This window comes from Aricia agestis, chromosome 3 (genome assembly GCF_905147365.1).
Source record: "Aricia agestis chromosome 3, ilAriAges1.1, whole genome shotgun sequence".
Lineage (NCBI taxonomy): Eukaryota > Metazoa > Arthropoda > Insecta > Lepidoptera > Lycaenidae > Aricia > Aricia agestis.
The window spans coordinates 13,586,249-13,603,111 of NC_056408.1; the positions used below are offsets into that span (position 1 = coordinate 13,586,249).

General features: G+C 37.6%; 1 protein-coding gene across 1 annotated transcript in view; it reads right to left on the reverse strand.

The window, feature by feature from the left end:
- Positions 1–14,439: 14,439 nt before the first annotated feature.
- LOC121725342 (calexcitin-2) overlaps positions 14,440–16,863 on the reverse strand; it is a 51,830-nt gene continuing 49,406 nt past the window's right edge. The window contains exons 6-7 of the mRNA XM_042112235.1: positions 15,061–15,273; positions 14,440–14,643 (exon numbers count right to left, since the gene is read on the reverse strand). Coding sequence (XP_041968169.1) covers positions 14,533–14,643; positions 15,061–15,273 — 324 coding nt within the window. The 3' untranslated portion in view covers positions 14,440–14,532. The remainder of the gene's footprint in view (positions 14,644–15,060; positions 15,274–16,863) is intronic.

The window sequence follows — 16,863 nt, forward strand, 5'->3', positions numbered from 1 at the left end:
TGTTACGCAGACGACACATGTGTGGTGGTTCGCGCACGAACGCATAGAGAGGCGGTGATTCGGGCGACGGCTGCTGTCGCACAGACAGTGCACCGAATTAGAGCGTTGGGCCTCACAGTTGCATTGAACAAAACCGAGGCCGTTATGTTCTATGGGCCCAGGAATGCGCCATCAGTGGGTTTGGAGATTGTGGTGGGCGGAACGAGGATTGCCATATCGCCGTCAATGACGTACCTGGGCCTTGTATTAGGCGGGCGTTGGACTTTCGGGGAGCATTTCCGACGGCTATCCGAAAAGCGAGCCTAGGCTGTCGGCGCTTGTACATGGGTGTTATCCGCTCAATGTCCATGTACGGAGCGCCGATATGGGCTGGAAACTTGTCCCCTAAAAATGCGCTAAGTCTTGGCAGGCTTCAGCGCGTAATGGCCACAAGAGCAGTTCGCGGATACCGGACGATCTCAGGGAATGCGGCCTGCCTACTTGCTGGAAGCGTTCCTTGGGACTTACAAGCGAGAGCCCTCTCCGACGTTAACCGAGCGACCAAGAAAAAGTATCGTGCTTCAGCGGGGTGTTGTATCATGTATGTACCCGGATTGTCGGACAATCACATGCTTCTTTTGGTTACGTATAAAATGTGTATCTGTGTTTTTAGTTTATAATGCACTAGCTGTCCCGGCAAACGTTGTTTTGCCATAAAATGATTTTCCCTGTTTTCCTGCTTTTCTCTTGAAGTTTTATCTGATTTTTTAACCGACTTCCAAAAAACGAGGAGGTTATATACTCGGCTGTGGATATTTTTTTTATTTTTTTTTATTTTTGTATGTTCGTCCACTACTTTCAGTTCCGCCGTTTGTGAACCGATTTTCAAAATTTTTGTTTTGTTATTAATATACTTTTTACTCCAATTTTTTCTATAGACCTCACGGAGTCCGAGACCTTTCCAACGAATGCAAAACCGTAGAAATCGGTTCGTGCGTTCTAGAGTTATAGCGTCAGGAAGGAAAATCCGACTTATATTGGATTAATAATGTCACCATATTATGTCATCTTAATATATTATATAAATAAAATATTGTAAGCTACTCAAGATTGGCTGAACCGATTTGACAAATTTTGGTCTTGAAGTATTACGGCCGTTCCCAATATTTGATCTATCTCTGGTTTTGCCCTACTAGAGATAGGAATAGCTCACAATTGACATAAAATATATGTCTCTTATGTCTAATGTGAGTTATTCCTATCTCTAGTAGGGCCAAACCAGAGATAGATCAAATATTGGGAACCGCCGTTAGTGAAAGCCCAGAGTAGGTATATGTATACGGTGAGAAAATTTAGGAGTTAGGTGTTTAAGTGATACGAAGTTCACATACGATTATCTAGTAAAATAATAATAATTTACAAAATACAATATATACACTAAAATTAGTCTCCAGTGTACATGTTATCTAGCCCATTTTGAATTCAGCTCGTAACTATAACGATTTCGTAAGTTTCCCTCAGGGATAGCTTATCTAGGATTTAGTGTACAACTTATAAATCTTCATTTCATTCGTTCGATTCAATACTTACAAAAAAAATTCTATAAAAAGGGGAAATCAAAATGGAATTCAAATTAAAATAAAAAACCTTAATTTAATAACTGGTCATAAAAACTTTCTTTTATCATTTAAATTCAAATTCAAATTCAAATTCAAATTTTTATTTGCAACCAAGTACATATATAAATCAACATACATTGACGAAATATACAACTTATGCCTTGTTCGGGCGTTTGCAAAACAATTACAAAATTATAATTTTAGTGCTTATTATTCAAGTAAATATATAATCTTATTTTTATGGTATTCTTTTAAATTATCTTGTTCATTAGTATTATCACAGCGGTATTATATTATCATAAAGTATTATTAATACCTACTTAATATATTTTATGAACTTAACTTAGATACTCAAATCAATACTAAAATATTCTTCTAATGAGTAGAAGCAGTGTTTTATTAGATATGTGTTTAGTTTTCTTTTAAACGAGGGTAATTTATTTTCTTTTTTTAGGAAATCTGGTAATTTATTGTAAATTTTGACGGACATATAATAGGGACTTTCGTTAAGCATTTTTATTCTAGAGTAGGGTAGGTGTAATTTGTTTTTGTGTCTAGTATTGATGTTGTGAGTCTCTTCTATTTTTGTGAAATGATCTTTATTTTTAAAAACAAATAAACAAATATCCTGGATGTATATTGAAGGGAGTGTTAAAAGGTTATATTTTATAAAATATGGTTTATAAAATATGGTTTATCTCGTGTGAAAATATTCTTTGGGCGATTCTAAGACCTACCGGATAAGCACATAAAATTTAAACAAAATCGGTTCAGCCCTTTTGGAGTTTAGCTGACGATTTTATGTTTTATGACGAGGCAAAATGTCACAAAATAAAATAAATGCAGAAGGAATTATAGTTATGTACACATCGCTCCATCATAGCACGGTCCGCTGGGTGCAACTTCATTATGGCACATTTATAAAATTGAATAACTACGCGAAATTAGATGGGCGGTTTGCTTGCAGCAGCTCATGAAAATATTAAATCGCATTAGTTTTTTGTTGGAGGAATCAAAATGTATTTTTAGAGCAGTTCCTTTAAAGAAGAATATTATTATGGAAAACATAGGTATAATTAAAATATACTTACATCTTGGGGCACGGTATGTTCGGCTCGGCTGTTTCGTCACTAACTTCAGATCAGAAACTAAATACAATAAACTTCAGTAGCAAAACGGCGAAGCCTAATATGTATTATTATATTTACTGATATTATTGTAGAATTTGTTGAAGTTAGGGTCAGTAGAGTTAGGCCGTGTAGACAGGGTCCCCGTAAGGGCTACTGGCGCCTGTGATCCGGTTGATCACAGCGACGCAGGAGCTACAGTGGTGGCTGGGCCAATTGCCTCTGAAATAAAATGCAATCACCATTTGCAATGAAAAGAAAACTTAAAAACTTCTAAAGCAATTTATGGACACCCTCTACGTTCACAGTAATGACGTCCCCTCACTGTCGAAAGTCGAAACACACGCCTCTGTCCCGTTCATGTCTTCGGTATGATGACGTGTCTACGTGACGTCACATTCACTTCGTAACTCGAACGTCCTGAACTCTAAAGACGTTTCTTTAGCGTGACATGACAGGCTACAGAAACGGCATGCCGTGACGTGCTGCGTAACGTCATTATGCCGTCTCGTGTCATGGAACGTCATCTCGCTGAGACACAGCTCCACTCCCAGCTTTAATATCCGGTAAAATTAAATAAAAATTCCGGTTGTTAATAAAGTAAATCTACTGACATGAAATAAATAATTTACGACTTATAATTATATTATAATATACTGCGTAACTGGTGAGACATGTTAATCAGTACTTGAGGACGTGATATTTGGCTATTATACTAGATGAAAAAAAATAATAATAAAAAAATATCAATTGATCACTGAATAGCTCAAAGTTAAATAATTATGTACTCAACGCATGGACACCGCGCGAAGGAAGGGTAGCGGCGTGGTGTTTCTTTGGTAGTGCTTTGGGTGGCGCACGCCGCCGCGCCGGCCGCATAGTATGCCTACTTACCTTACCGCGTAATTTACTTAGTGTCCATGATTCATTTATTTAAAGGGAAATTCGAAAAAAAATAAGTAAGTATAGGTACTTACTTATTTTTTTTTCGAATTTCCCTTATAATTTTATTACATAATTATAATGAGAATCGAGTTCAAAGTACTCTCTTTAAGTATTGAACATGTCTCAGCAGTCATGTTGTCGCATAGCGACATGGATATGTCACATAGCGACATCTATTAGGCGTCTTTGTTACCTTTACGTCTAATCGATTGCGATCGTTTGAATAAAAAGTGAGGATTATCAGATATTTTCCTTTTTATTAGACTGTTTATTAATTAAATAAAGGGTATTGTTTTTTTTTAATATCTTAAGATATATTTTTTATAACTTTAATAAAAAAAAATGTCCTTCCACCTTTGCTCTTTGACAGTTGCCTTTGTCAACCTTTAAAAAGTATACCGGCTCGAGGGTATAAAAACCCTCCAGGTCGGTACATAATCCTTTTTATTCCCTTTTAAAAGGTCCCCGTTATCGGTGAGTGAGTGTTATGTGTGTTTGTGGAACTGTCCAAGGTATTTGTCTTTTAATTTCTTTATTTTTTTGTAATCCTGCTTTTTCCTGTATTTCGATTCATTTGTGTGGCAAAAAGGCATATTGTATTTTGTCTAAATTGTAAAATCTCTTTTGGTGACAGACCACGTGTTCGTCAACTTTCTTTGTTTCAACTTTTTTTGCAATGAGTTTCTAAAATACTAGAGTAGCAATGTCTTACAAAAGATTCTCAGAAATGCGTAACCACTTTTTTGTTCAAAAGACAATGTCAAGTCATATATTCGTTATGTCATTATGTATGTGAGATATGCCTGCAGGCATCTTCGAAGTGGCAACGCGTTGCTACCGTAAACTTCCAATCTAGTTACGTTAGTAACATAGAATATCATTGTTTTTTTGTAATCAGTTCAACTCTTAAACCTTGTAAAAGTACATTTTATTTGAAATATTAACAAATTAAGCTCTTTTACCGTGGTCATAATATTTTTATCTTTTATTGGTCATAACAAAATTGACCATGACCTAGTTATGGCTGTCATTGTCAAAAGTTCTTTAACCTTTTGTTGTCGTACGTATTTTAAAGTTTTTTCTAAAATTTGATAGTATTTTGTGAAATTAATGTTTGTGATGGACTCCGCAACCACGTGCTCGAAGTCTTCGGGTGGAGAACTCGTGCTTGCGGGGGTCATCAACAGCGTGAACACTCCTCTTAGACTCTTGTTCGGAACATTCTAGGGGTGCTCTGTCCCGGACAACTCTACTCTGCTCTGCTCTATTCCGGCTGCTCTGTCCCGGACTACTTTGCCCTGCTCCATCCGGACCACTTGCTCTGTCCCGGACCACTGTGCTACTTTACGGCTGGACATCTGCTCTATCCTGGCTGCTCAATTCCGGCTGCTACTTCTCTGTCCGGACCACTGCTATCTTGCAGCAGAGTTTGCTTCGCCTGGAGCCGACCACGTGCTGCTCATGCCGTCTGATTGACGCACCTGCCACACACTGAACTAGCTGCCACCGACGGGGTCCCAAACATCTCGGCACCAACAGCTGGCCGTCGACCCTACGCCTGTCTGAAGGCTCACGGAGACCTGAGGAGCTGGAGTCCCCCAAGTCGCTGTCTGATCCCAAGATAAGTGTAGTGTCCCTACCCGTGAATTAAAAGAACCGCGAAATAGACTGAGGCTAGGCTTCGTACCCGGTGTTACCCGCTCTCCGACTAACTAGGTTTCTCTTCTCTCTTTTCTCTTCTTTTTCTTTTAAATAAACTTGTTAAATTGTTTAATTCTCTTTTTTATTTATCTCTATCTCTTCTTTTTTTTTGTCCCCGCCCTGGGACAATGTTGTATGCTAGTCTTGGGAAAGAATATAGCATATAACTGCATAGTTATTATATCACCTAAAATATTGGACGTGATAAAATAATATCTTTGCGAACGAAATTGCGCAAAACATCTACTCATACTAAGTATAATATTACAAAGCATTTCTTAGCACGTTTCCGTGGCAAACATTTTTCATTAAAATATTTTCTCAGCAACATATTTTCATCAGAACGTTAAAAGATACTGCCTCTACAATTAAGGAAACAAATAAAAATGCCTGAAAATATATTGCCTTCATTTTTACCCCGACACATGTCAGTACTTTCCTCTTTATAGGCCGAAGGCGACGAAAATAAATACGAGCTCAATCAGGTTTGATGTCTTTATATTTCAAAATGGCCGCGCCGGTATCTTTGTACTACGGTGACAATATTTGCTGATTTTTATGTACCTAAGTACAAATGTTTAAGAACACTTACCACACTTTTCGTATTTTGTGGGGTTGGTACTCCGGTAATTATAGTCGATATTGTTAGCTGTTCCAGTAACATCAAAGTATATTTTTAAATAAGTGAAGTTGAAACAATTGCACTAAGTACTAACTATCAAAAGTATTTAAATAATCCGATTTGGATGCACATAGAGGCATTTTTAATCCCTGTAAAACTGTTTTACCGGTTTCTAATTATTTTTCAGACGATAATGTCTGTACATTATATGGATGCATATAAATCGAGCCTTTTTTCTATTGGGAAAATGGAGAAAAATTGTAAAAAAGCCACCGGTGTATGTGGGACTAATTATACAGGGTGCAATTAAACCTTCCTGCCAAATTTTGATATATTGATTCTTGTTAAAAATAAAAATACATGTATTTTTTCTTTTATAATCACTCAGTACTAAAATGTTGAGAAATAGCTTCCGAAAGTTATCCTAAAAAACACTAAAATTAATGGACACGAAGCGTCGCCCGCGCGTGAAATGCCCGTGCGCGCGCGCCTCCAGTCGCGTCACCCCCGCTTATTCCCCCGCGCCGCGAGTGACCCTTTTGCAACGATTTTAATGTAAATGGTGTCGCTGCAACTTTTTGTAGTTGCGTTGTGGTACCGACAAAATGTCGACGTGGTTGCGTTGTCGCCAGTAGTTGCGATGTGGTTACGTACGAAAGTAAATGAAACGGAGGGCAGGAAAGGCGCGGGCGGTGTGCGCGCACTGTCATTGCATCGACGCAACGTTGCGATGTGGTCGGTATCACATAAGTGGTCGGCAACGACTGCAAAATGTGGTACCTGTGAATAGTCCAGTTCATTTACAATACGAAATATACGCCCCACCACGTGGTGTGGTTGTGGTTGTCGTGTGGTTGTGGTACGTGTGGCCTGTGGGTTGGCCCTAAAACGTATAAATTGAGCCTAACATAACTTTGACAGAAGTGTCAAATACAATTTAATACACCAAGGAGTTACAGTATTTACTTCCGGGATTATTTATAAATTTATTTGACGAAATTGTAGAGAGCGTCTCATAAATCCTTAACGTTTGGCGACCCTATATATCACGGAGGAGCGCGCGTAAATTATTTTACTGTATTATGTTATGGCGTACATTGTACTTGAACATAACCGCTATCGTACTCTCAAGCTATATTGAAGAAGATAACTTTGTTGCCTATTCAATTATTCTTGTGCGATGTATGGAAATACTTATTTTTCAGTGAATGGTTATGACTTATGATACAAAAACTTTCAAAATACTAATTTTACACTTTTTGGCAAAAAGTGACCCCGTGCGAGTTTCTTACGCCGGTTCTTCTCGCCGGGTTAGTTCCCGAACCAGTGGTAGGTAACAGGGCCCCCGTAAGGGATACTGGCGCCTGTGTGCAAAAAAAGGATTTTGACGCCCCTTTAGGCAAATATTTTGGGTCCTTGGTTTTGCCGCCGCTAAAGATGGCGATTTGGCGCCCCTAGAGGATGGCGCCCGTGTGCATTGCACACATTGCACATATGGTAGCACTACATGTCCCTGGTAGGCAACATGTAGTGCAACTTCAACTTCAAAATTCAGAAATAAAACATTTTATTTCATAACAGTCATAGGATGATTTGACTGATATTATATAAATGACATCCGCAACTCCGTTTTAGTATCTTGGTACCAATGATATTCTATGTTACTAACGTAACTAGATTGGAAGTTTACGGTAGCAACGCGTTGCCACTTCGAAGATGCCTGCAGGCATATCTCACATACATAATGACATAACGAATATATAACTTGACATTGTCTTTTGAACAAAAAAGTGGTTACGCATTTCTGAGAATCTTTTGTAAGACATTGCTACTCTAGTATTTTAGAAACTCATTGCTTGGTACTAAGATGTAAATTATGAGAAATGAAAACACAAACTAGAACAATGTGAGCTGTCATTCGCTCAAGTCTATTGACTGACGGCTCTTTAGGTTATTAATAAAATATAACATAATATAGAGCTGTAGGGATATTTTGGCACGTATAACATGAAGAACGAGAGAGAACTTACTTATGTAAGCCGAATCATGGCTCTCCCACGTCTAAATAATGCCTGCCATACATGCTACGGTCTACCGGAGAGGTCACCTGTGCAGGTGTCACCCGAAATAATTGATTTTTGATTTTGCGCCTCTCCGATAGACCGTTGCATGTATGGCAGGCATTATTTAGACGTGGGAGAGCCATGATTCGGCACGAATGGTCCGGCTCGACCTGAGAAATACCACGTTCTCACAGAAAACCGGCGTGAAACAGCGCTTGCGCTGTGTTTCGCCGAGTGAGTGAGTTTACCGGAGGCTCGATCTCTTACCCTATTTCCTTCCCTACCCTTCACTATTCCCTTCCCTTCTCTACCCTCCCCTATTACCCTATTCCCTCTTAAAAGGCCGGCAACGCACCTGCAGCTCTTCTGATGCTGCGAGTGTCCATGGGCGACGGAAGTTGCTTTCCATCAGGTGACCCGTTTGCTCGTTTGACCGAACAATAGCCCGCAACCCCGTCAAGTCAATATTCGTTTATCGCGCTGGAACCGTACATTTTTCGGCATAAAAAGGATCCTATGCCCTTTTCCAGGCTCAAATACCAAATTTCAGCAAAATAGGTTCAGCGGTCGTGAAGATGTAACAGACAGACTTCAAAATATTAGTATGGATGTTTTTGTAGCATGGATTCGGATCCATGCTACAAAAACATCCATCCAACAGCTTTCAGTAAATATGAATTCAACAATATTTCATACTGATAGGAATGCGTGTGTTTAAAAAATTAACAATAAGTGATAATCGAGTGATACTTTACAAGATGGCAGCTTTTCCTAATTTTCGCTAGTGGGTGTAAAGAATAAAATTTTCATTTATTTTATTTAAACCTGTTTCTCAAGTGTCACTTTACAGAATGGCGTTGTAATTTCAGTTACGCACCAAAACATCTATGTAGAATTTTACATAAATTCTTTGACAGAGGGAACTTGGATGTCTCGAAATGGATAGACGGTTTGATACAGGTACCCAAATATTACACCCTACCCATAATAAAACGTCTTGTTATGGTATGATGAATTACCTGGCGACCCATTTTTGTGGGCACCGTACCGTGAGAGCCTTCGTATCTGAATGTTTCAATTTTCAACATAAGTTACTTTGTGATAAGGTTGAAGAAAACACTATTTATATTCCTAACACTTGTATGGCAAAACAAAGATTGCCTGTTACTGTTAATATTATTAAAAAAATCGGCCATGTGCAATTCGGACTCGCGCACGCAGGGTTCCGTACCATTTAAGAGCAAAAATAGACAAAATTTGTATTTTGTATGAGATCCCCTCTTAAATATTTATTTTATTTTAATTTTATTATTAATTATTAAAGCTCTCATTACTCATACTATTAGGTATTTTGTGAATATTTCATTTGCCTACGTATAGCTATTTTGATATAAAACAAAAAATGCCCAAAAAATCAAGTTTTTTGTATGGGGTCGGCCTAGGGATGTATTTAAGGGGTAAATATTAATTTTATTTTGTTTCCAGTATTGTTATAGCGGTAACAGATAATATATACACAATCTGTGAAAAATTCAGAAGTCTAGCTATTATAGGGGTTCTTAAGTTACAGCCTGGAGACACACATACAGACAGACTAACGGACGTACGGATGGACGGACAGGCGGACAGACATCGAAGTCTTAGTAATAGGGTCCTATTTTTACCCTTTGGGCACGGAACCCTAAAAAATACGTGTGGCACTCGGGGACTGCGGCGGTAAAGCTATAGCATAAACATTATTTTTATCAACTAAACTCTAAACAAGTTGGAAGCCAGCTACATGAAAAGTGTCGCTAGCTTCGTGTCGCTAGCTGCGATGGGTATTTCATATACAGTGTGTTACAAAAATTAAGTGATAATACTTTAGGTTGTGTACGTGTTCCTTGTAGAGAGTTCACTGTGCAAGTAGCAGCTTTGAAAGACGAATTTTTTTTTCGCTTTTGTATGGGCCCGAGCGTCACGTGTTTCCCCATAAAAAAGTGAAAAAAAAATTGGTCTTTCAGCGCTGCTAATTTCACAGTGAACTCTCTACAAGGAACACGTACACACCCTAAAGTATTATCACTTATTTTTGTTACACTCTGTCTAAACATAGAAACTAGTAGTGTCGCGACGACACGTCGTCTGCGGTTGCTTCATATCGCCCGTGCAAACCGGCACCTTTATGAAATTATAATTCGCATACGTCTAGTTGCACGCAAACAAACACCGCGCCGAAGTCTACCGAACTGAAATGACGTTAGACGGCTTTCAACGCCGCACCGCAGCTGGGCCGGTCGGAGTGGGGGAGTGTTAGGTTTATTTTCGTTAATTTATTGATTCAGTCGCCGCGCTCAAAGCAACAGATTAAAAATTTAAATTATGTACAGAATAATACTCTTTTTGAATTTTAAAAACCTGTTAAACTCTTGCATGAGAGTGCAGTCGTTGTAAAAATATTGAGTGAAGCACTGGAGCTCTACCAAGCGCAAAGGAGCGACCCTATTCTCTGGCAAGTGGATGTTTTGGCAGCATTTCAAAGCTCATCAGTAAAACTTTGATCGAAAATGGACCTCGGAAAAAGTTTTCCATTTATAACCATATTAACCGTATCGTACCACGATGCAGCGTCGTTTTACGACGCGACGTCGCGTCGTGGGAATCTACGACGAGCGAGTTACGATGTCAAGACGTAGTTTTTTACGATGCTTGTCGTAGATTCCCACGACGCAACGTCGAATCGTGAAAAGACGCCGCATCGTGGTACGACACGACGTCGTATCGTGTTTATGTGTCCCGGCCCTAACATAAGGGACACATACTCACCCTAAAGTATTATCACGTATTTCTATTGTAACACCGTTTTCAGGGTTCCGTAGCCAAATGGCAAAAAACGGAACCCTTATAGATTCGTCATGACTCATGTCTGTCTGTTTGTCTGTCCGTCCGTATGTCACAGCCACTTTTCTCCGAAACTATAAGAGCTATACTATTTAAAATTGGCAAGTAGCTGATGTAGTCTGTAAACCGCATTAAGATTTTGATACAAAAATGGAAAAATTATTAAAAATTTTAGGGGTCCCCATAGTTACAACTGAAACAAAAAAAAAATTTCATCTGACCTATGCGTGTGCGGTATCTTTAAAAATCATATTGAGGTTTCTAATATCATTTTTTTCTAACCTGAACAGTTTGCGAAAGAGACTCTTCCAAAGTGGTAAAATGTGCCCCCCCTCCCCTCTAACTTCTAAAGTAGGGGCATGATAAGTCTAAAAATAATATATGATGTACATTACTATAAAAACTACCAATGAAATTTGGTTTGAACGATATCTAGTAAGTGTTTTTTTTAAACGTCATAAATGGCAAACCTTAAACCAACAAAAAAAAATTCATCTAACCTATGCGTGTGGGGTATCTATGGATAGGTCTTTAAAAATCATATTGAGGTTTCTAATATTATTTTTTTTCTAACCTGAACAGTTTGCGAGAGAGACTCTTCCAAAGTGGTAAAATGTGTGTCCCTCCCCCCCCCCCCCCTCTAACTTCTAAAGTAGGGGCATGATAAGTCTAAAAATAATAATATATGATGTACATTACTATAAAAACTACCAACGAAATTTGGTTTGAACGATATCTAGTAAGCGTTTTTTTTTATACGTCATAAATGGCAAACCTTAAACCAACAAAAAAAATATTCATCTAAACTATGCGTGTGGGGTATCTATGGATAGGTGTTTAAAAATCATATTGAGGTTTCTAATATCATTTTTTTCTAACCTGGATAGTTTGCGAGAGAGACTCTTCCAAAGTGCTAAAATTTGTGTCCCTCCCCTTTAACTTCTAAAGTAAGTATCTTCATGATAAGTCTAAAAATAATATATGATGTACATTACTATCAGAAAAAAATGATATTAGAAACCTCAATATGATTTTTAAAGACCTAGGTCTTGAATTTACAACATTAGAATAAATGATCTATCAAAGTCTTACAAGATCGTTATGTAAGGGCTGACGGAAGGTAAACATCGGGGTACAAGGGTACGCCCTTATGGAAGACAGATTAGGGCAATTCGTACTTGTACAGAGAGGGACTTCCGCTTATTATAAACTAGATGTTTGCGAATGCTTCCTGAGATAGAAATGAAAACGTTTCTGCCGTTATCGGAGAATTTCTTCAAAGGGTATCATCTATAATAATAGATGATACCCTTTGAAGAAATTGTACCCTTAGTGACCGCTAGGGAACATCTAAGCGTTAGGATAAAGGTACTGTTCCGATCTAAGCGGTAAGCGACCACGAGCAACAAAAATTTAAATAAAAATCAAACATCATCCTTCTCTCTTCACACTCACGCCCGTCTTTCATATGTCAGGTGAAAAAGAACGACGCGGATTCATCGCGAAATTCGTTTTTCAATAACTCGATAAATATACAACATTTTAAAAATCCGCTAGGTCGATCTCTCAACGATAGAATTTTATACAATGTGTTAAAATATTAACTTAGTTCAATTCACGGTTATGGCAATAAATGAAAAATTCGTGAAAATTAGATGCATCTTTGTGATTTTTTTCTATCGAGAAAATTTTAAGATATCGTGTTTTTGCTCAGATCGAATTCTCGGAAATATAATGTAATATCTAATTTTAGAAAATGAAACAATTCGGAGCTTATTTTCAAGTATAAAAATGAATTATAAAATCGATACTTTAGGGTTAGTCGCCCCCTTAATGAACTAGGCTATAGGTTTCATTTTCTACAGACATTGGTTTAGCGACCTTCGTGCAGCTACTAGATTTGTATGAGTATAATATCACTAGATGATGCCTGCAACTCCGTTGTGCCAAAATTCGTTTATCGCGTGGGATACGCACATTTTTGTGGGATAAAAATTATCCTTTGTCCTTTCCCGGGAATCAAAGAATCTCCATACCAAATTTCAGCAAAATCGGTTCATTGGTTTAAGCGTGAAGAGGTAACAGACAGACAAACACATTTTCACATTTATAATCGGGAATGGACAAAATGTTACAGATCCAGCAGCGATCCAGGTAATATAATTATGTCGTCCATTGTTAGTTTCATCGTAAAAAGTAGCGGTCCAGTACAATTAGTGTTTATATTTTCATTTTAATATCATTTTAATATGTACCAAGCTATGTACTTTTTAATTTTTAAATATTGATGAAAATAGCGATCCTCTTCTATTACCATAACTTAATTTATATTCAGATGAAAATAATATGAATTATGGGCATAAATAAAAAACCTGCTATAGAACATACTTTAACCTTTATTGAGTGATCCCGCGAGGCCGCCAGCCGCTTTTCTTGAGAATAAACGCGCTAACTTTACATTATTTTTGGCATCTACCTACGTAGAGTACCGTCATGTTTCCTTTCTTGCAAGAATCCTGTCAATTTGATTTAGTTGTTTAAGTTACGTTGTTTATGATTATAATATAAAAGGAAGTTAAATTTTTTAACATAATTTCAGGCTAAATTGCTCAAAATCAGGAATTTGTGGACTCTTTTTGATGAAATAACAATTCTACTGAAGTTAGTGTAATAATGTTACTGAAGTGGTGTGGAACATAAGAGTAAGCCTTGCTTTTTAACCGACTTCCAAAAAATAGGAAGTTATATTATATTTGTCTGTTTTTGTTATAACTTAATTTTACCCTAAGTATCTTTAAAAATTGTGAGAATTAGGAAATTTTGTGAAAGACAATACAAACATAATGTGACATAAAATTTTATTAATTAAAAACATACAATAAATTTTCTATAAGTATATCTATGTGGCATTGTAACATCAATAAACACTTATAAATAAAACAATCATACTATGAATAGAGATGCTGTAGGATGATAATAATAATATACATTTGATATTTAGAAATAATGAGACCCTGAAGCGATGGCAGTGCTCTGGCGGTCTCGAAATCACAATATTAATATTACAAATATTATTCATATTATATTATATTATTTAATATTGGAAGGAAGGGTCATGAAACAATAATATTTTCATCGCATATGTGTTAAAAATGTAACTACGTCTAAGTATGGCTAGGAGATATTACGCTAATAAAATAGAAGATAGAATTAATGCTGACTTTGGAATTATTGTAGATTCTACAGCAGCTGTAAAAGGAGCATCCGGAATGAAATTCGCATCACAATCGAGTTACGGCACTCCCGGATGCTACATGTAGAGCCGCTCGTAAAGAGGACATTATTTTAATATTAGTTGAAAGACGAGAAGAAGATGTCACATTTTCTACATCAGATAAATTTTACTCTAACATTTATGAACACACGTAAAATTATGAGACCAATAACACCTTTTATACGGCTGATATTACAATTTCCCAACCATTCGCGCGTTGCAATACGCAGCAACGCACCGTGTAAAAGGTCAAAGATATGCCAGGAATTTGCATTAATCCCCTCGCTCGTTGAGATCAAAAGAAATCGAACATCGAATTTATTTAGAAGCTGGTCCTTCCGAATATAAAATTGCCTGGAGCGCTCGGGTCTTCGGTGGAAAAGTATTCCTTCCACAAATCCTGGAATTCTTCCCAGGAGACGCTCGCCTTGCCCTAAAAAATAAATCGAATGGATACAGACTAAATTTTATAACAATGGTTTAGTATTTGCCTACAAATGTACGATTTAGAAAAATGTTGGCTCACTTTAGCGTGATCTGGTTACATAAATTTTGCTGGAATATTAAGTAATATCACCAGAGCTTTTCTTTATTTTTCTCAAATCAGAAGTTCCCCCAAGGGATTTGTTTAACTTAAAGATTAATAGTCTCATGTCTGAGCAGTTTATAGAGACAATATGTTCGAATCTGGGAAATCCGTCCGAACTTTCGGGAAAAGAATTTATTACCGTATCAATTTAAAGGGAGGTTTTAAAGAAGAGCATGTTCAGAGTCACACAAGGAGAGATTTCTCAATTTGAAGCGCTAACTTGGTCTAAAAATATTCGCTCTTATTTATAATGATAATTACCTTAGCCATCTTGGCGAAGGCGACCTTGCATTCCTGAGGGTCGATGCCGTAGGAGGAGCAGACGGTGGTGAACTCATCCGAGTCGATGGCACCGTCGGCGCTGGCGTCCTCCAGTTGGAACATGAATTGGCAGTACTGCTGCTGCCAGTTCAGAGCAGCGGAGGGGTTCTGGGCGTACTCATTCCACATGGACACCCATTCCTCTACGGATACCTGGTAACAAAGTAAAGGACATATGAATCAAACTCATTATTTTGAGCGCCCCTATTCATAAAATATGCTGTCAAAATTCCCATGATAGGAATTTATTATATTTACAGTCCGTGGAGAGTAGGCATTCCCAATGGATGGATCTTATTAGGTCACGTTTACTAATAAAAGATATTTATAATGCTCTGTATATTTGTTTATGGCATCTTAGCGACATTATTTGCATGGATAAAACGGAAAAAGGAAGTCTACCGACATCCATTAAGGAATTACAAATGAAAAGGTACACAATCCATAAATTTCGATCGGAGAACGCCATGGGCTGTGTGTAATAAAATATAATTTGTGACGAAGGTGTGCAAATAATGGCAGGCGGATCTCCCCCTCGTGTATCGCTTCAGGATCGTAATGGAACGGAATTAAAATTAAAGATTCTGAATATTTTACCGCCTCCTCAATTTTACCTTAAATGTAAAACGAGTTAAGCAATTTTGGCGAACAAAAGTTTTGAATATATTATTTGGGACATTTGTTTCCCTTTCTTTATGGATTATACGGTATATATTTAATCCAAAAATAATCATGTTTCTGATATTTTACGGGATTAAGGTCCAAAAGTTGGCAAACACTTACGTTCCCTTGAGGGAGTTTGTTCACAACGAATTGAAATTTTGTTGTATTAACAAAATGTAAAAATTGTAACATTAGGCTGGCCGAAAACGCACGTTTTCCGTAATCGATTTCCCAATTCGTTTTCCGTATTCGGAATTCCGTGAAACTAGCGCAAACATTCGTATTTTTCACGCGCGAACGCGCCGGCTGATTCCATGCATTTGGATTTCAGGAAAACGAATTAGGAAATCGCATACGGAAAACGTTTGTATGTGGCCGGCCTTATAGGCAGCTCTCTATGTTAAATATTATTTACTCTTTTTTCTAAGTACAAGCATGTTTTAATGACGAACCTCGTTATGCACAAATTAAAGTAATAGGGTCAAGGAAATAAACTTTAGATTCCAGAGTGTATAGCTGCGCATGTGATGTAAAAGTATATCCTTACTAACATTATAAATACGAAATTTTGTCTGTCTGTCGGCTGAACCGATTGGATCAAATTGGGTATGGAGACACTTTAAAAGACGGAAAAGTATTTTTTTTGTAGAAGATGTACGGTTCGCGCGCCATAAATAAAATTTCAGCGTAACGGAGTTGAGAGAACGTCACATAGTTCTTAATAAATCAGGATTATGATATCAGTAAATAGAGCCTTCTTGAATTCATGAGCCATAAGTCACATAAAGTTATTTGTAGTTTAACATAATCCAGCGAAGTATAGAAAATTTTGAGCGAAATTTTCGTCATGAATAATTCAGTATGTAATTCAATAGCGAGTAACTCGGCTCGGGGACCAAACACTTTATCCTCTGAAGTTTTAAGGTGACATTTGGGTTCTGAAACCTGATATAAAATTCTTGAAAAGAAATTAACAGCCAAGCAAATGAAACTTTTACTTTCGACGACCTCTGTGGCTCAGTGGGTGGGCTGTCGGTAGCTCAAGCCGGGGGTCGCGGGTTCGAATCCCGCCGACGGAAC